The following is a 19,501-nucleotide window of genomic DNA, read 5'->3' as shown; positions in this document are numbered from 1 at the left end:
ATTGCTGTTCTAGAATTTTGTTTAAAGCAGAATTGTTTCAGAGCTCCTGAAAAAATTTGGTTACCATTTCCTTAATGGGTCTAGCCATTGACCTGCTTAGACTCCTGTGTGTGTGTCTGTGTGTGGGGGGGGGGGTTAAAAGAACATTGCACTAGGAGGCAGGAGACCTGGGTGCTAATTGTGCCTCTTTCACTAAGTGTGGGAGCTAAGTCACTGTCCTTCCCAACTTTAGGTTCTAAAAGTATTCCATTAATCCCTAGGGCTTTTTCACACAAACTGTTTTCTTTTATCACCTTTATTTGCAAATTGCTTTCTTCCCTTCTCCTATCCAGTGAACTTTTCTGTAGAACAAAGAAAAGGAAAAGAACAACTATCATTTTTTTGAACTGCTTAAGCTATTTTAAAAATATTAAAATATTTTCTCATGACATAAAAAATTTTTTAATATTCATTCTTAAAAATCTGGAGTTCCAAATTCTGTCCCCCTCTCCAGTCCTTGAGGACTGGAGGCAAGCAATATGATCAATGAAACATGTAAAGACCTATTAGCCATGTTGCAAAAGAATGCACAATAGCATCACATCACACTCATATATCCTGACTTATTTAGCCATTTCTCCAATTGATGGATATTCCCTCAGTTTCCAAGTCTTTGTCACCACAAAAAGAGCTGCCATAAATATTTTTATACATATAGGTCCTTTCCCCTTTTTGATCTCTTTGGGATATTATAGACCTATCAATAGTATTCTTTTTTTTTAGTTTTTTTTTTTTTGCAAGGCAAATGGGGGTTAAGTGGCTTGCCCAAGGCCACACAGCTAGGTCATTATTAAGTGTCTGAGACCGAATTTGAACCCAGGTCCTCCTGACTCCAAGGCTGGTGCTTTATCCACTGTGTCACCTAGCCGCCCCTAAACTATTGTTTTTTTAATGGAGAATGGGAGTATATATGTCCTCAAACTGCTTTAGAGGGTTGTTAGGCATGCACTAAGATGATTCTTAATATCCACTATTGCATTGCTGAATGACCTTGGATAAATCACTTAACCTACTGGCCCCACCATTTCTTTTTCTGTCAAATGAGGTTTGCTGGAATGACCAAAGGTCCTTTATTGTACTTTGATGATTCTTTCCCATGTGTCCAGCCAGCGCTGAAGGCCTGGACAGCTCCCCTTGGCACAATGTCACAGACCCACCTCTCCTATTGAAGTTTCTTTCTTACAAGGTTTTGGGAAAGGAGTCACTGTTCTTTGGTGGCATGAATTGTATTTTGGCAAGGCAGTATGTGACTCAAGGCACTTCTCAAGCAAACTATTGGACAACGATGTCTGTCATTACATGAGAAATCTGGCAGCCGAAGCTGGGCTGAGACTGGAAGAATCCTGTTAGATCTGTAGCATCCTTTAGCAATGAGGTCATTTTATAGAAGAGGAAAGAGAGACCGGGAAAGGTAAAATAACTTGCCCAAGGTCCCTCAGCAAGTCAATGACTAAGGCAGGACTCAGCCTTTGGCTGCAGCTTCCCAATCTTGGTGCCTGGTCATCCTATCAGGTTGCCCAAGACAAATAATTTCATCTTGTGTCTTTTTAATTAAAAAAAATGAAATGAGACCTAATGTGTGTCCAAGAAAGACAAGAAGAGAAGAGTGTTGTGCTTGGTATTGGTCCAATATGTCCCCCCCCAAGTAGGCCTGCTTACTGTTGCATGAGCCCCAGCACACTGCCCTTGTTACAGGAGAACAGTAGATGTGAAAAGACCAAGGGATGAATACTAGTCCTGGGTGATAATGGAAATGACTCTATTCTTGGGCTGGGCAGGCCTTCAGGGAAGCCACAGTGCAGCTCTTCTCTGTGATGAGCCGGGAAGAATGAAGCCTCTGGGGATGGTCTGGGGAGACCATTTTGTTTTGGGGCTGAGCCTTTAGATGAGTTAGCTGCATAGGTATTAGATTGGATTGGCTTAGTCTCAGAGGGCAGCTGGAGGACTGACCAGTGGGTGGAAGGTACAAAGATGGAGGTTTCTGCTCAGCATAAGATAGAACTCCTCAACCACTGTAATGAACTTACTTTTCCCTGGTAATTATTGAATCTCCCTGGGGGAGGGGATCGCCACCATACATGCTTTGGGTGGGCTGAGAATAGGTGACTGGGCAGAGCCTGGGTCCAGTTGTTGTTTGGTAATAAGGGGAAATAGTGCCAATTATTGCAGTGGACTAGGGCCAAAGCAGCTTGGTTTGGAAATAAAGGCAGTCAGTAAGATGGTAGAACCCCAACTCTGAAATTTTCTGTGCTAACCAGACTCAGTGAGATCCCATTCCTGGAGTCATGGACCTAGGAGGTTCCTGGAGAGCTCCTGTCACCAGGCAGCTGGCCTCCCCTGGTCTTGGGGCTCTTGATCTGAGCAGCTTCCTCTCTCCTTTGCCCCCACCTCCACAGGGTCTCTGGATAGAGAGACCTTGCTGGTAGCAACCATAGTTGCTTTCAGTTTCTTTGGTCACATGTTAAATTTTTAGGCATCTTAGTGTTAAATCAGAAAACCCAATAGGCTGCAACTTTCCAGTTGAGACAGCTGCTATATAATTAAATCTCTTAAATATGGTTATTTTTCTGCATTGGGTTTCATTCAGCAAACTATACTCAGATGCTTAAAAAAAGAAAAACTGTTCTCTCAGCAGAACTAGGGGAAAAGGATAGCTGAGGCACAGGGATTGGAAAGGATTGAGTGGGGCCTGCGGTGGACACTCTTTGCATGGTATAAAGCAGGGTTCTCGACTTGTAGACCCAGGCTCTGGATTCCAATTCTGGCCCCTACTCCTTCCCAAAAAGCCTGAGTTTTTTTATCTGCTAAATGAGAGGACTGGATTTTGACGATCACCAAGGTGCTTTTCAGTTTAATCTTAGGATCTGCTTCCTTTATCTGAAAGTTTACTTTTCTCCCCCTTTCAAGCTGGTGTATTTACTTAAAATGGCATCTGACTAAGGGCAAGGATTCGACCTGGGCCAGGTGTACACAGTGTGCTGAGGTACCCCCAGCCCTGTCTGGCTGTTAAACAGTAACTTTGCATTGAAATTCCTGAAAACTTACTAAGTTGAACCAGCCCATATAAGGTAAATGATGCAGGAGGAGGGAGTGGGAGGATCAGGCTGATGTGGTCTGTTCTTTCCAGTTTGCTGGGGTTGGTTTAAGGGAAGAATGTGCCATTTGCAGGGTCCTCCACCCCCACTCCCAGCCCCCAACCAGTCACAAGCTAGAAGTCCACCTCACCATGTGGGTTGGAGGCTGTTTCTACAAGTCTGCAAATGAATCCAAGGTGGGGATGGTACTGGCAGGAAGATGGAGAGAGACCTTACCCTCCTTCCCATTGAGAGTTTCAGATGAAAGAAGTGGGGCTGGGAGAGGGTGAAGAGGAGCAGTCAAGTGGCAGTGCCAGGGAGTGGGCAGGGGAGGGAGATGTCACCAGGAGGAATCTGGCCACAACAGCAGAAGGTAAAATCCCGGGGAGAGCTCCCAGCTGCCTCAGCAGGTGAGGGTGGGCCTGGCATGAGCTCATTCTTCAAAGAGCTTCCAATTAAAAGCAAAAGTCTGAGGTTTAGTCCTGCCAAGTCACTTATTCCATCAGCAAAAACTCTGCCTTTTGGGCTCTGCTCGAAAAAGTTGGTTGAACCCATTGCTTTCTTTTTTTGTCTGGAAAAGAGGGAAGTTTTACCTGAGGAAAATTGCCTTGGGAGATGACTTGTGCTCATGAGAAATTTAGGTCAGTCCTGGAACTTGTAACCACCCTGCCAGGAGGCTGCTCTGTCCAGGTGGTAGCCCCACAAAGCAGAGAGGGACCCAGAGGGACCCGTCACAGTGCACACCCACAGGCCTTTCCTCTCTGGGGCCCTCTCTGCCGAGTTCAGGACCTTGTTCCAGTGAGCTACTTAAGTGACCTCTAAGATGCCTTTCCAGTGTGAATGGAGGCTCTGTCCAGGGAGCCTGCCTGCCCTCCCTCCTTGAGATTGCTCCACATTCCTGGGATTTGAGTCTTATCTTGTCCTGCCCCCTTCTCCCCACCCCCCCCTCCAGGAAGTGGATTCCCCATGGGAGTAGAGGAGCTAGAGCTGAGAGAAACCCCAGTGTCCTGCCTCCTCATTCCCTGGGGAAAGAACCCAGAGTCTGGAAGGAGGAATCTGCTTGCTCAGCAGTCACCTAGGCCCTAATGGTACAGATCAGAGATAAAGGCCTGGGTGAGGAAGCTTGCTTCAGATCCCAGAGGGGATGCTGAATTCATCCATCTTTATTCTGAATAATGAAGAAAAGAGGCTCATCTTATTGGGCTTTTTAAGAGTTCTGGTCCTAGAGAAACCCAGAGAAAAAGCCACTGTGGTGTGGGAGAGAAGCATAGAGAAAGAAGGGAAACTTGGGTGTGTGTGGAAGGAAGAGGTCCTGGTGGTGGGAGAAGATGGAGAGCGCTCCCCACTCCAGGCCTGGATGTTCACTGTTCCTTCAGTTGAGATGAGTCATGGGAAGTCTGTGCGCAGAGGCTCCAGTGAAGGAGGAGAGACTTTTTCAGCCCCAGTGCTAAATTCCTCTCTTGCCTTTCCCCAGTCTGGCTTTCTTATCTGCTCAACATCAGCACAAAGAGGTTGGAATACTGCTAATGGAAACAAGTCTGAACTCCTTCTCCAAGCAAACAACATTCCTGAGGTGGGGGGGGTGTAGCCAGGGCCCTGTCCCACCAACCCCTTCCCCATCAGCCTCCTGAGCAGCTGCTCAGCCCCTCCTTCCCTCCATTGCACTCTGGGGTAAGAATGCTCAGAGCAGGGCTGCTACCCCCTCCGGCCCCTACCTTAACCGACCTCTCTGGAGAGCTGCCAGAGCCAAAGCCAGGAGAAGAAGCCTTTTCAGCAGGGTGGCCTGGCCTTAAACCCCCATTATCTGTGGGTCTCCAGACAACCCTACCACATAGCTTAGGCATTTTTACAAATGAAGAGGCTGAGACTCAGTAAAGGGACCTAGGTATATTGCCGCATTTTAATACAAAACAAGAAATTATAAGAAGAAAGGAAACCGGTCATTCTGACCTAGTGAAATGGAGAAGTGAGAACCGAAACAACGGTTCTTATCAATATGAATTTTAGACAGAAAGTGAATTCCCAGCATCATTATGTCCCATTTTCATGACTGCCCATAAGAGATTTAGAGGATCTCAAGTCTAGTCATCCTTGATTTTGATGCTGAAGAAACTGAGTCTCAGATGAGCTAAGAGGCAGGAAGTGAGCTGGGAGCTTTTGAACCTCAAGGCCACTGTTTGTTCCACTGGCTCATGTATCCTGGTGCACGCCCATTTCTATATTGAAGCCCATTTTGCTAAGCAGACCATGAAGTCTGCTATAAAAATTGTGTCCTTAGAAACTTGCTCAGAAATTCTAATTCTTTAGCTTATGGCCTAAATGTTCTTGACTTTCCATATCAAGGGAGCTCACTCTCTGATTGGAGACTGGATGACCGTACCTGGGAATAGGGAGTGGGGAGTCCCTGGATTATTTATTTGACCTTCCTAGCCTGCTTTCTTTCCTCCAAAAAGAGTTGCTGTTTCTCACACTACAAGGGAGAAGCAAAATGCCCCAGTGTATGTTGGGGTGTGGAGTGCCAAATCAAGGGAGGAATGTGTGTGTGTGTGTGTGTGTGTGTGTGTGTCTGTATATAGGGATGTATGTTCTTACGGGACTGGAAGCAGCTTTTTGGTCAACTCAGTTACTTGAAATTGCATCATTTCCTGAAAGTCCTAATTTAGCTTCTGGTTACATCCTGCTCGGTTATGGCCTAAAAAGGCAACTGGTTTGGGTTCTTGGAGTTGGAATTCTCTGCAGGAAGCAGGGAAGGGGCAGTGAGAGCAGAGCCCTTGCCGTGGTGAGCCAAGTGAGACAGTGGCAGACAATGAGCATTTTCCCTCCCCCCCAGGCCTTGCATGGCGGCACAAACACAGGAGTTGTTTTTTGATCTTGCATCAGGAAGGACTAACCCATTTGGAAAGATTTTTTTTTTTTTTTGATGTAGGGCCCCTTCCTTGCGACTTGGAGATGTGTGCTCCTCCCCTAGGTTGGACCTGACTTGGAAAGGGGGCATGATGTGGAGGTAGAGCCACCAGCCAGCTCAACATTGAGGAAATTAGCCTCCCTGGGAGCCTTTTTAATATTGACCCTTTTTTTAATTTTCAGTTTTTTGTTTTTTGTTTTTTTTGCAAGGCAAATGGGGTTAAGTGGCTTGCCCAAGGCCACACAGCTAGGTAATTGTTAAGTGTCTGAGACCGGACTTGAACCCAGGTACTCCTGACTCCAGGGCCGGTGCTTTATCTACTGCACCACCTAGCCGCCCTGATCCCTTTTTTTTAATTTTCAAAAAAATCTTTTTTACACATCTTTTAAGTTAGGGGAGGCATTCACTGATCTTGTATTGGTTTCCTCTTGTCATACTGGATCATTACTCAGGGGCCCAGGGAGCCAACAGCAAGGGTGGGGATAGGACCCTTCATAGCCCTGGGGCATGTGCTCCAGTGACTTTGTTATCTGTGAATTTGAGAGGTTCATAACTAACAGAGCCAGCCCTGAATAGAAGCCCCATTATTACTAGGAAAGCCGCCATCCCAGACCCAGGCCCAGCATATTGATCTTGGCACCACTTGGGAACCACGTCATCCCAGAAAAGTTATTTGTTGCCGTGTCCTTGGCCTGGCAAATTCCAACCAGGCTGTTGTTTAATTAATAGTTCTGATTGTGGCAAGCAAGCAGAGGCTCTGTGAATGTCCCACGTTCCAGTAACATTCATTTTGCCCCTTCCCACTGACAGGAAGGGAGTTCTTTACCTTGTTCTTTGGGAATTGCCCAGGAGGCTGGGGGAGGATGGGCTGTGTAACCTCCCTCCTTTTACCGGATGTAGGAGTTTCATGCTCTAGGCCTTGGTTAGATTATCAAGAGTAAACAGCAGGTAGGTATTAGACCTGTGACTCTTCTAAGGTCTGGAGGAGGGGAGAGGAGACTGCCAGGTCACCAGGGCCAGGAAGCACCATAGCATTCTTCCCTTTGTCCCAGTGCTGGCTGACCTGTGATATTCATGTTTAGGTGCAAAGCAGTGGAAGAAAAGACCACAATGGTTACCCAACTTTCTAGCCTAGGGAAAGACACAGAAGCCCCGAATATGTGTTATAGTCTCATGCACTTTAAGAAAGCTGGGTTAGTGTTACCAAAGTGGAAGCCTGTTTGGAGAGGAGCACTCCATTTGGGAGAGACAATCCATGCCAGTGGTCTCTTCTCCTTCATCTCCCAGCCTGCTGCCTTCCTTCAAGGCTCAGCCAGGCCCAGGGTTTCCCCAAGCATGGAACACAAAGCCATGCACATTGATAGAAATCTCTCTCTAAGGAACTCTAGACACTGGTCATGGTGGCTGGTTTCTACCACAGACATCAATGTGACCAAGCAAACATTTGCCCAAGTGCTGTAGAAAGATTGTGCAGAAATAGACTTTCTGTCCCTCCTCTCTTGGTGTGGTGGGAACTGAAAAGCTATGCTCACCCCCACTGCCCTCAGCCACCATCCACGAAGGATCTCTTAAACACTTGTGTTGGCAGAAGGGCCATGATCATAGATTGAAGCTCCATGAGGCAACAGGGGCTTCTCCTTTTTTCACAATTCCATTTAATGGGCCCAGATACAGTACTTGTTGGAGCCTTCCCTTCAGTCTTTTTTTCAGACTTTTCTTCTCCCTAAGTTCTGGATCTCTGTGGGTGGCATCCCAGTGTGAAAGGATTTGTTTGAAACAACATTATTTGGGATTTGAATCTGGAAGCTACTCTTGGAATTGGTGTGTGTGTGTGTGTGTGTGTGTGTGTGTGCGCGCGCACGCTCCAAGGGAAGAGTCCTTTCTCATCCTGCTTTCAGCACATTAGATATTCTTAGGTATAACTGAGTTCTACCATGAGATCAGAGCCCTGGGGCAAATTGATTTGAGCAGGGAAGGGCTTGGTGGTAAGGGGGGGGTACTGTAGCTCCTGGGTGACTTTTTCACAAATGCAAAGTTGGAGGGCCCTTCAGAGGTCATCTAGTCCTCTTTATGAGATAACTGGGGTTCAGGCCAGTGAGGTAAGCCATCTGCTTGAGGACATCCAGGTGTCTTCCTGGGCTCTTCCTCCTAGACCATGATGCCTTCTCAATGTAGAGACATAGGGAAGTTGAAGCTGATTGCCTGGGAGGCTAGGGTGTTCAGAGAGGGGCTAGGTGTGGAGTTTAGGGTGGAGAAGACAACCCTGAACCAGCTGCTAAATTTGTTGGTAGAGGAAATGGGGACCAAGGGATGTGACATCTCTTCCAGGTCCCCAAATGTCAGGGTTATGATAAGAGTGATGCTCTTTCAGAAAGAAGACATGAAGAAGAGCCATCAGGGGGTTAGAGCTGGGAGAGGGAGGGGCTGTCCAACCCTCTCATTTGACTGATGAGGAAATGATGTCTGAGAAATGAAGTGATCTGCCCCTCTCACACTGAGGTGAGCCACACCTGGGAGAGAATCCCAAGAGCTGGAGAGGATCTGTGAATTCAGGGACTTGCTGATATTTGAGCCAAACATTCTTCAAACATTATCTCATTTGAACTTCACAATAACCTTTAGATGTAGGTATTTTTTTGTCCCTGGTTTATAGTTGAGGAAACTGAGGCAGGCAGGAAGGCTTGCCCAGGGTCATGCAGCCAGTAATTGTCCAACTCTGAATTTGAACTCAGGATGTCAGACTCTAACTATTGTGTCTCCAGCTGTTTCCATATTAGAACTCCTGCAAAAGGATCTTGTACATCCCTTGACTGGACAGCCAAGGAAGCCAAAATGACCCACTGCCTCATGTGTTGCTATTCTAGTCAGAGCTGAGAAGAGGGATTGAGAAGTTCCCAATTTGATTCTGTTGATGTGGGTCCATAGATTTAGCTAGGGACTCTATGCTAGGGGGCCTCAATGATGGATTTGTTAAACCTTAAACATAAAGCTGAGCTGTCCGCATTTGCCCACTGCCTAGCTCTCTGGATGAAGGTTTATTTCTTTCAGGCCTTGGCTTGTGGGGGTTTTCATGTCTGACTTTGAATCTGGGAGTGAATGAAATGATATCTTTGTTTTCTTCCCAGGCTAGGGAGACTCAGGGTGTGACTGCAACTTCATTTAGCCCAAATAAGGGAGTTTTTTTGGTTAATTAGAACCAGCCCTCTTCCTCTTTTTTGTTCAAAAAATTACCTAAAATGTCCTGTCCTCCATCTGAGAACTATGGTCTTAGTCTTTATTTGACTATATTTTATATGAAAAGCACTTTAGAAACCTTCAAGTGCCATATAATTGTAAGCTACTATTCTGATGAGCACAGAGGCCCTTTCTTTAAAAAAATATAAATTCAGACTGCTGTGTGTATGGGATGACTGTCAGGGCCTGTGAGACCCTCAGTCTGTCCTCATCAAAAGCCACAAGAAAGCAGACTTCTCTGGGCATCATGGTGTGGCAGGAGCCAGGATGAGTCTGTTTATCTGGTTTATATCTGAGGAATTGGTTTCACTTTTCTCAGTTTCTAATCAGAAAAACTTTTCTGACCTGGATCTATTTGTAAATTGGGTTTTTTTTGGGGGAGGGGAGTGTCTCAGCATGTCTTATATTATCTCTGACTAGGCATCCATCTGAAAATGGAATTTTTCCTCTTTCAGTCCACTTTCATCTTTCTGAAAGCGTTATCATCATTGTTCTGAATTACTTGGAAGATCTACTGTGATTTGATCCTGATTAAGAGCCACACTTTTCTTTAGATGCTAAATCTCTCCAGTAGCTTCAGTGACTGGTGTTTAGTGATGACTTGCTGTGTCTTTCCTCTAAAGATAGAAAGACTCTCGCTCATTGAGTTTGCTATACAATGACATGATTTTGTCAGAATGGGGCATGATGTAAAGAACCTTGGTATTGGCTTAGATCCAAGGCCAGGCTCCTAGCCTTGTTGGAGACCCTGGTGGGCAACTGAATTCTCTGAGCTAATATTTTAGTGTACCCATTTCACAGTATTGTCACAAGCACGTTGGTGGGTGAGCTTTTTCAAGTGTTCTACAAATGTGAGCGATCCTACAAAAAAGGATATACGTGAGCCTGTGTTAGTACCTGGAGCTTGGATGAATGGGGCAATATCTAATATCTTCCTTTTCTCCTCTTTGACAGGTCCTAGTTAGCAATCAAGATGGCCCAGCAAGCTGCTGATAAATATCTCTATGTGGACAAGAACTTCATCAACAACCCACTGGCTCAGGCCGATTGGGCCGCCAAGAAGCTGGTGTGGGTCCCTTCTGAAAAGAATGGCTTCGAGCCTGCTAGTCTCAAAGAGGAAGTGGGTGAAGAGGCCATTGTGGAGCTGATTGAGAATGGGAAAAAAGTCAAAGTGAACAAAGATGACATCCAGAAGATGAACCCCCCAAAGTTCTCCAAGGTGGAGGACATGGCGGAGCTCACCTGCCTCAACGAGGCATCTGTACTTCATAACCTGAAGGAGAGATACTACTCGGGGCTCATCTATGTAAGTATTTAAGCTGAAGCCATTGGTTTATCAGGAGAAATATGGGCTTGATGAGAGAGCAGCCTGCAGCCCACATTCCATGGGGCCTTGGGGCACTCTTCAGCTTCAAGGAGTGGGGGAGGGATGCTTGGTCTTTGGTGTTGGGACTCTGGGGAATGTTTTGAATGGTTTCATTTTGCAGTAAACAGGAAACCAAACCAAATAAACCAAATAAGAAAGGACCATTTATGAGGTCTTCCCATCCAGTGGCTGGGTTTCTTTTCTCTCACTTGTGGGAGAGGTGGGGCTGACAGCCTGTGCCATTAGTCTGGCAGATCCCTCCCCTGACAGGTGACAGTGGACCTCTCCCTGGTGTCCTGCCTCTCTTTCCCTCAGTCCTTTTCTCATTGTGGGCTTTTAGGCTAATTTCTCATGAGCATCATTTGAGTAGATGGCTCTGACCAAGTGACTCAGATATCAAAGTAGCAAAATCACCCAAGAATCATAGGGTGCCAGACTTTGGAACTGAAGGGACCTTAGCTATTCTATTTTCACTCTTTTCATTTTTCAATTGAGTCCCAGAATAGGGAAGTATTGATCTATTGCTTCTGGATGGGTTTGGATTTAATTTGTCTCAAAACCCCCACTATTGAACTCTCATTTGAAGAAATGGGAATGTCACATTTCCCTTTGTAGTGTGATCTTCTCAATGGAGAACTACTGTCTCTTATTTCACTCTGACCCAGTAGTCTACTGGTTTTTCAGAAGAATCATGAGTCACTCTTAGAATAATTTATCAGCCTTAGATAATTCTGATCCATAGTCTGCAGATTTTGAAGCTGGAGGGAAAGGGAATTGAGGTAGCATATACTCCAACGCCTTCATTTGATGAATGAATGCTTTTTGTTTTATGTCACAGCCTTTTCTGGAAATCCCCACCTTCTCTGTGCAAACACAAACAATTCCATCCATCGAAACATGGGGTGACAGCCAAGCCTTACCGGGCTTTTTCCCAATGAGACATTTGAAGTTAGAGAAAGGAAGTATGAGATCTAGGACTTGCCCAAGTCTCCCAAGGGACTGCTAGTCAAACCAAAATCAGAAGAAATAGGACAAGGAGTCCCCAAATGGCATCTGCATTCTGGTCCAGCTCTGCCAGTTAGAGTGGCATGACCTTGAATTGAACCTCACCAGCCTTTAGTCACCTCATCTGCAGTATGGGGATGGTAAAGCTGAGGAATTGAGAGTGGACTTAGACTGCTGAGGAAGACATAGTGTTTGGATGTGGCCGACATGGTTTTGTTTTGCAATTTGGTTACAATGTCCTTTTATTTCCTCCCATCAGTGGGAGGAAGAATAAAATAGATTTTTGTTCATTGAAAAAAATAAAATCTAATTAAAAAAACTTGAAGTTGGTATTTATGATTAGAATTTCATTCTTCCTACCCCTCTAGTCCTTTTTTCTCCTAAATTTGCTTTCTCTCAATTTTCTGACCCTTTCTTAGTAGGCCTATGTGTTCCCCAGACATTGAAGTTTTTCTTGCTCAATTCTAGATGCTTCTCTGGGTCTTAAGAGAAAGAATATATTAACCCTAAGATTAAATCCCTGGATTCTAGCCCCAGCTCTGCCCCTCCAAGGAGCAAGACCACATAGGGACCTCTACAGGCCTCAGTTTTCTTGTTTTCTTCCAGGTGATGGCTAGGGTTCCAGCCAAATGGTGAGATTTGTGAGTTTTATTATAATTGTGGGATGGGAATCCTAGATAATCACTTCAACCAGGCCTGGAAATTTCAGCTTCTCTGGTATCTTTTGGTTCCTATATTGATAATTTTTCCTTTGTCCTGACTTGGTTTTCCGCATCTTCTATCCATTCACTGCTGGGGTCACATTGATGCATTATGATAGTGCTCAGTTTTGTCCTGTGCTCCCCACCTCCTGCCATCTGTCTCTGCCAGCAAGCTCATGTAACAAACAAAATGCAAACAAACCTGGAATGCCATCGACCCATCTGGGGTCTGCCCTTTTGGACTCTCTAATCATGTTCTCTTAGACTTACCAAGAGCCAGCTGGGAATAACCCAACCCCATCCTGAGCCTGGCCTCTTTCTGTCTGGTCACTTGCTCAGCTCACACAGACTCTTTACTAGTTTGTGAATCAAATCTGGCTGAACCTTCAAGGTGTGGCTCCAGGGTCAGACTTGTTGCCTTCCTTCCCTGGGGGTGCTGTGGTGCTGGGCACATTCCCCAATGTCCAGCAGGACAACAACCTCAGCTCCAGCTAGTTTTCAGCTTCTGTGGAAGAGCGTCCAATCATGAAAACAATCCAGATGTGAAATGGGCTACTTCCTCTGGCAGCACCCCTGTGTTTGAAGCCAAAGCGAAACAAAGAGAGCCCTGGCAGAGGGTCGCACAGGAAGTCATCTCCCTCTGGGGAGGTAGCTGAATCTCAGAGGTTGCATGACCTCAGAGGAGGCGATTTGCTCAAGGTCATACAACTAATAAGTGTCTGAGAAGGCAGCCAGAGTGCCCATTGCTGAGCCTGGCATCAGGATGACTCATCTTCCCAAGTTCAGATCTCAGACACAAGCTGTGTGACCCCGGGCAAATCACTTTACTCTGTTTGCTTCACTTCCTCGTCTGTAAAATGAACTGGAGAAGAGAATGGCCAATCACACTCTAGTATCTTTACCAAGTAAATCCTGAATAAGGTCACAAAGAGTCAGGCATGTCTAAAAATGACTGAAAAACAAAAGTAAGTTCTCATGGGGCAGCTTGGTGGGTGGTGGATAGATCACTGGGCTTGGATTTAGGAAGATCTGAGTTCAAATTTAGATTTACACACTTAGTAGCTTTGTGACCCTGGGCAAATCACTTTTTTTTGCCTCAAGTTTCCTCATCTGTAAAATGAGTTAAAAAGGAAAACAGTAAACCACTCTAGTATCTTTGTCAAGAAAACCCCAAATGACATCACAAAGAGTTGTACAGCACCAAACATCAGAGTATGAAGAACCCTTAAAGAGCCTCTAGTCCAATCCTCTCATTTTACAGATCAGGAAACTGAGGCACAGAGAGGTTAAGTCACTTGTCCTGAGCAGAGTTCAGACTTGAATATCCAGATCTAGATCACAGTCCCTGCCCTGCAGGTCCTGGTAGAGCTGGAAGGACCAGGTGTGAACCTTGTACAGATAATGGGAAACTTTGGTATGGGGACTGGGGGAACCTGTGACATCACTGGTATCCAGCATTCTGGGTGAGGGATAGCCTATGGTTTGGAGTCTTAGAGAATGACTGAGGTCTGAGGAGATGGAGAGCCATGTTCATAATCATCTAGTTAGGGGGGGGTACCCAGCCTGGCCTGCTCTCCCTTAATCAAAAAGAGGAATCAATTATAAAGTTTGCCAAGTGTGTGGACAGTGTCCCAGAAGTCTTAGTGCAGTTTAAAGCTTTAATAACTTCAGAAGTCTAAATTCTACAGGCTTGTTGAAAACAGTTCAGAAAACAAAGGTCATTACAGCTCTTATAATGTACTGAGTTGCTTTGCAAGTCTCGTTTAGGCTGATTTTATCCTCACGAGAACCCTAGGAGATTGTGCTATTATCCTCCACATTTTTTGCAGCTGAGGAAATGAGGCAAACAGACTAGGGTCACACAGCTGGATTGGAACTCAGGTCTTCCTGATTCTAGGCTCAGAGCTCCATTCCCCTATCCTACTAGGAAGGCTTATATTTGCAATCTAGCTTGAACATTGTTGAGAGAGCATCTATTGCCATCTCAATGTGACTCTTTGAGAAATTCTCTTGGAGGTGATCAAACAGGAGGCTAGGGTTTGATTGGGCCCCAGGTTCACCCCTATTGATTTCCATGGTCCCATAGAGTTGGTGGTGCTTTGTGACTAAGTTCTAAAGGGCTGTGCAGCTGGGGTGAAGGTTTGGGGACCCCCTGGATCTTTCCTCTTGTTTCTCTTTCCTTTGTGCTCTCATTCATTCTTACCGTTCTTCTTATGCTTTGACCTTTTGTAGTCCTGGAACCCAAGACAAGCTTCCCTGGCTGACACGTTCCTTTACCACTTCACCCCCTCTGCCTGGCATCTCTGTGTGTGTTTATAGAAATGGCACTGACTTATGGTGTCAGATCAAAGGAGGATTTGAATTCAGATCCTGGCTCTGCTCCTGACTAGTCCTGTCTTTAGGTAACATCCTCCTCCCTTAGTTTAGACAACCAAAGGTCCCCTCCATAATTCTGTGGAGCCTCGCTTTCTCCCTAATACTTTTTTTTTGAGAGTCTTCTCCTGAGATTGTAACTGTTGGGGGCTGGAGGAGCCTGTAGGATCTGTGGAGATTGCCTTGCTCCAGCCTCTTCCTCCTGGGAAGAGTAGCAGGTTGGGGGTCTCTCTCTTGGATGGCTTCTTCTGGATTTTTCTGGGCCTTGTTGTGAAGGTTCTGCTTCTTTTTTTTTTTTTAATTGCATCCAGGTCTGGATGGATGCTGGACTCTCAACTGCCTCTATTGCTAGGGAGAGTCACTCATTGGTTTTCCTTCCAACTGCTCTTTTCTAGTATCTAGTGTTCCTCCATCAAGGGAAGGCCTCAACTGGCTCCCAAGACCCATGGTTTTCCTCAATAGACCGTCAAGCCAGGGGTTGTCCACAGGAGCTTAGAGAGCAGAGAGCATCTAATTTCATAGCTGTGAAATGTTCTCACTTTAATCCCAATTTATAAGTTCTTTCAACCACCAAGTATTGGAAGGCCCCCTGTATCCATATGGAATGTGGTTCTGATGGATGCTAATGGGACCCAATTTCACCTGACAGTGAAGAGTGGGTAGAACGTGTTCTGCACTCCTTTCATTTAATTAGGTTTGTCCAACTGAAAAACTGCCCCTTCTGGGGGAGCCCCAGAATGGGGATACCATTCTCCCATTGTGAATGTGCAGGACTCCTGGGCTGTTACTCCTGTTCCAGGGCTGTAGAGACCCTTTGTGTGCTCATGGCCACATACCCAGCCCTCCTCTGCAAATGGAGAGGCACTGAGTAGGGGATTGAATTAGTCACACCTCTCCCAATGCCAGAAAAGTACACTTAATAAAAACTCCCTAGGTACTCTAATAAGGGATCTGGGTTTTGTAAAATGTTGGCTTATGACAAAGGAGAAAGGCACAAATGAATGGACAGCCTCACCCAGCCTAGGTTTAGTTGAACCTGAACTTTCATGTCCATGGGTGCTCCCAGCAGGTCAGGTGCCATCCACAGTAGAGCCAAGGATGAGACTGGGGAGGGGGCTGGCAGCAGAGGAACAGGACCTGAAGGACAGTGGCCTGAAAATTGAGACAGAATTTGGAACTGGAGTTGAGAGACACGATTCTCTTGGTGTCACTGTTAGCATGGAACCACATGATCAAAAGTCGGGGGCCTGCTTGCTCTTCCAGACCTGTCTCGTCTTGAATAAACCAAAGGGTTGGAACTGGATCTCTTAGGGCCTTTCTTCCCAGTTCTTGTGAGTCCACTTGCTTTAGTCTGGGGGAGGCAGAGTGCCCGATTTTAGGGAAAAGGAGTGTGAATCAGTGCCATTAAATTAACCTAGACTGTTGACTCTAGCATCCTGAATCTGAGTCAAGAACACACATATCCTAGTGTAAATCCTCCTTCATGGGCTGGTTCACCGACTGGCCCACTGCAACTCGGACTTGGTTTCTTGTCAACATGGTAATGGTAGTGCATTTTGAGATGAGAAACCTATTGCACGAGGTTCATGTTTCTTGCCTTACGTTAGCACTTTAAGGATAGAATTCTAGACTTACAGTTCTGAAATCTTGGGTTCAAATCCTGCCTCAGGCACTTAATAGCTTTGTGACCATGGGCCAATCATTTAGTCTCTCTGAACCTCAGCTCCCTCATCTGCAAAAAGGGAGCAATAGCATTTTCCTCATGGATTACATGAATTAATATGTGTCCAATGCTTTCCAAACCTTAAAATGCTGTGTAAGCCCTTGTTGTTTTTTGTTTCTTTTTTTTGCAAGGCAATGGGGTTAAGTGGCTTGCCCAAGGCCACACAGCTAGGTAATTATTAAGTGTTTGAGACTGGATTTGAACCCAGGTCCTCCTGACTCCAGGGCCGGTGCTTTATCCACTGCACCACCTAGCTGCCCCCCTGAGCCTGTTTCCTAATGAGACTCAGGTTCTTGTGGAAAAATCTCTTTGTTAGCAACACATGCTTTGTTGTAAATAAGACCATGGTCGCTTGGCACTTACTGTTCCTTTCTTTTGTTCAGACTTACTCAGGTCTGTTCTGTGTGGTCATCAACCCTTACAAGAATCTGCCCATCTACTCAGAAGAGATTGTGGAGATGTACAAAGGCAAGAAGAGGCATGAGATGCCCCCCCACATCTATGCCATCACAGACACTGCCTACAGGAGCATGATGCAAGGTGAGTGTCCTTGGCAGGCTCCTGCAGCCTGGGCCTTCGGGGGCCACACCAGCCACCTGGTCAGTCACGGTCAGTGATCCTCATCTCCCCAATCTCCCCTAAATGACTGAGCAGTGCTTCATGGGAGGACCGCAAACCAGAGCCAAAGTGCCAGGCTTCTGTGCTGAATGGTTCTCCAAGTGTGGTTGTTTTTGATATGGCCAACAGTGTTTTTAGCCTACATGTTCCTGTTTTGGTTTTGGGGTGTTGTTTTTGTTTTTGTTTTGTTTTTTGATTTTTGCAAGGCAATGGGGTTAAAGTGACTTGCCCAAGGCCACACAGATAGGTCATTATTAAGTGTTTGAGGCTGTATTTGAATTCAGGTCCTTCTGACTCCAGGGCTGGTGCTCTTATCTACTGCACCACCTAGGTGCCCTAGAGCCTACAGGTTCCTGAATGCATCCTTCCTTTTTGTAACTATACCTTGACTGTCTTATAGTTGGGCTTCTTCATCTTGCACAAGGATCTTCTTTGCTGATGAGCTGGGTGAATGCTAGTACATGGGGCGGCTCATTCTTCCCTCCACTGACCCTGGGGACACAGCTTTATTGTGGGGAAGCCTGCAGGACAGCCGTGCAATCTTGTCCCCGGATTATGAGTGCTGGTATGGGCTTGCTCTGGATGATGAGCAGTGGTAACCTTCTTTCCTTGCCCTTCCCTAGCATGCCCCAAAGACTTGAGAGGAACGGAGCCTCATCTTCAGGACCCCTGGGGATCACACCTCCAATCACTACTCAACAAGTGTTCAGATCAAACCCTCTGCCTCCTGTTGAGATGAAAGGGGGTGCACCTGGAGAATATGCAAATGCTAATGCCTGCTTCTGTCAGGGATCCTCTGTAGGATGAAAGGTTTATTCAGTCATTTGAACAGAAGAGAGGGGGTGAAATGTTTGTGGACATAAAGAACTGGAGATTTGGGGGCAACTAGGTGGTGCAGTGTAAAGCACCAGTCCTGGAGTCAGGGGGGACCTGAGTTCAAATCCAGCCTCAGACACTTAATAATTACTACCTAGCTGTGTGGCCTTGGGCAAGTCACTTAACCCCATTGCCTTGCAAAAAAAAATTCAAAACAAAAAGAATTGGAAATTTTCCTCCATCCAATGTAGAAGTTGGGTTGGAGGCTGATCAGCAGGGGAGAAAGTCATAGAATCATGAATTTAAAGCCAGAAGGGACTTGTAGACCATTGTGTAAATGAGGAAACTGAGGCCTATAGAGCTGGAGAGATTTACTGAGTGACACAGCTGATAAGTGAGGTAAGATTTGAGCCCAGAGCTTTGGAATGGTAGGTCCAGGGTCCTCATCACCATGCCATGCTGCCAATCAATCCAGGAGACCCTCTGTGCTCTCTAATCCCTCATTTCTGACACCTGGGGCAGAGGTGGAGTTGTCTGGGAGCCATTCCCATTGACCCCTGTCCATCTGGAGATGTACTCTGTTTTGACTGAAGTCGTCCTACCTTTGTCTTACAAAAGTGGGTCCCTGGGGCAGCTAGGTGTGTAGTGGATAGAGCACTGGCCCTGGAGTCAGGAGGACCTGAGTTCAAATCCAACCTCAGACACTTAATAATTACCTAACTGTGTGACCTTGGGCAAATCACTTAACCCCACTGCCTTGAATAAATAAAAATTTTAAAAGCAGGTTCCATGATTCACCAATGAGGAACCTTGAGGAGAGGAAAGCCTTGGCTTGTCTCAGTTTTTCCAGCCCTTCACTCCAGTCATGCTTCCTTCCGAGGCCTGGCGGGGGGGCTTGGCTTTGAAGTCAGCCAGCTTGAGCTTTCCCCTGTGGCATGACAGTGTCATTTCACTGTCTTTTCTTTATTTTTTAAAAATATTTTTTTCTAAGTTAAAGGTAATAGTCCTTGGTCTTTGTTCAAACTCCACAGTTCTGGGGTGGCTAGTTGTAGTGGATAAAGCACTGGCCCTGGAGTCAGGAGTACCTGGGTTCAAATCCGGTTTCAGATACTTAATAATGACCTAGCTGTGTGGCCTTGGGCAAGCCACTTAACCCCATTTGCCTTGCAAAAAACCAAAAAAAACAAACTCCACAGTTCTTTCTCTGGATACAGATGGGATTTTCCATCGCAGACAGCCCCAAATTGCTCCTGATTGTTGCACTGATGGAATGAGCGAGTCCATCAAGGTTGAACATCACCCCCATGTTGCTGTTAGGGTGTACAGTGTTCTTCTGGTTCTGCTTATCTCACTCAGCATCAGTTCGTGCAAATCCCTCCGGGCTTCTCTGAATTCCCATCCCTCCTGGTTTCTAATAGAACAATAGTGTTCCATGACATACATATACCACAGTTTGCTAAGCCATTCCCCAACTGAAGGACATTTACTTGATTTCCAATTCTTTGCCACTACAAACAGGGCTGCTATGATCAGTGTCTTTTCTTTAGAACAATAAATTGTACTTTGGTGAGCTAGTAGCAGGACTAGGGGAATTACAGTGAGGACATCTTCCCCTTTCTGTGTTGTTGTGTGTATGCAACTGAAGGA

The 19,501-nt window shown here is 45.9% G+C and overlaps 1 protein-coding gene across 2 annotated transcripts in view; it reads left to right on the top strand.

Moving 5' to 3' along the window:
- The window catches only part of MYH9 (myosin heavy chain 9), an 80,955-nt gene that overhangs the window by 19,361 nt on the left and 42,093 nt on the right, over positions 1-19,501 (top strand). The window contains exons 2-3 of one of the 2 annotated variants that reach the window (XM_074226832.1): positions 10,207-10,558; positions 16,804-16,960. In XM_074226832.1, coding sequence (XP_074082933.1) covers positions 10,226-10,558; positions 16,804-16,960 — 490 coding nt within the window. In that variant the 5' untranslated portion in view covers positions 10,207-10,225. Of the gene's footprint in view, positions 1-150; positions 10,559-16,803; positions 16,961-19,501 lie in introns of those variants that run through there. The other variant, XM_074226833.1, reaches the window with a different exon arrangement.

Source organism: Macrotis lagotis, chromosome 2, assembly GCF_037893015.1.
Source record: "Macrotis lagotis isolate mMagLag1 chromosome 2, bilby.v1.9.chrom.fasta, whole genome shotgun sequence".
NCBI lineage: Eukaryota > Metazoa > Chordata > Mammalia > Peramelemorphia > Peramelidae > Macrotis > Macrotis lagotis.
Note: the sequence above shows the minus strand (reverse complement) of the source record. Positions and strands in the feature narration are given on the sequence as shown.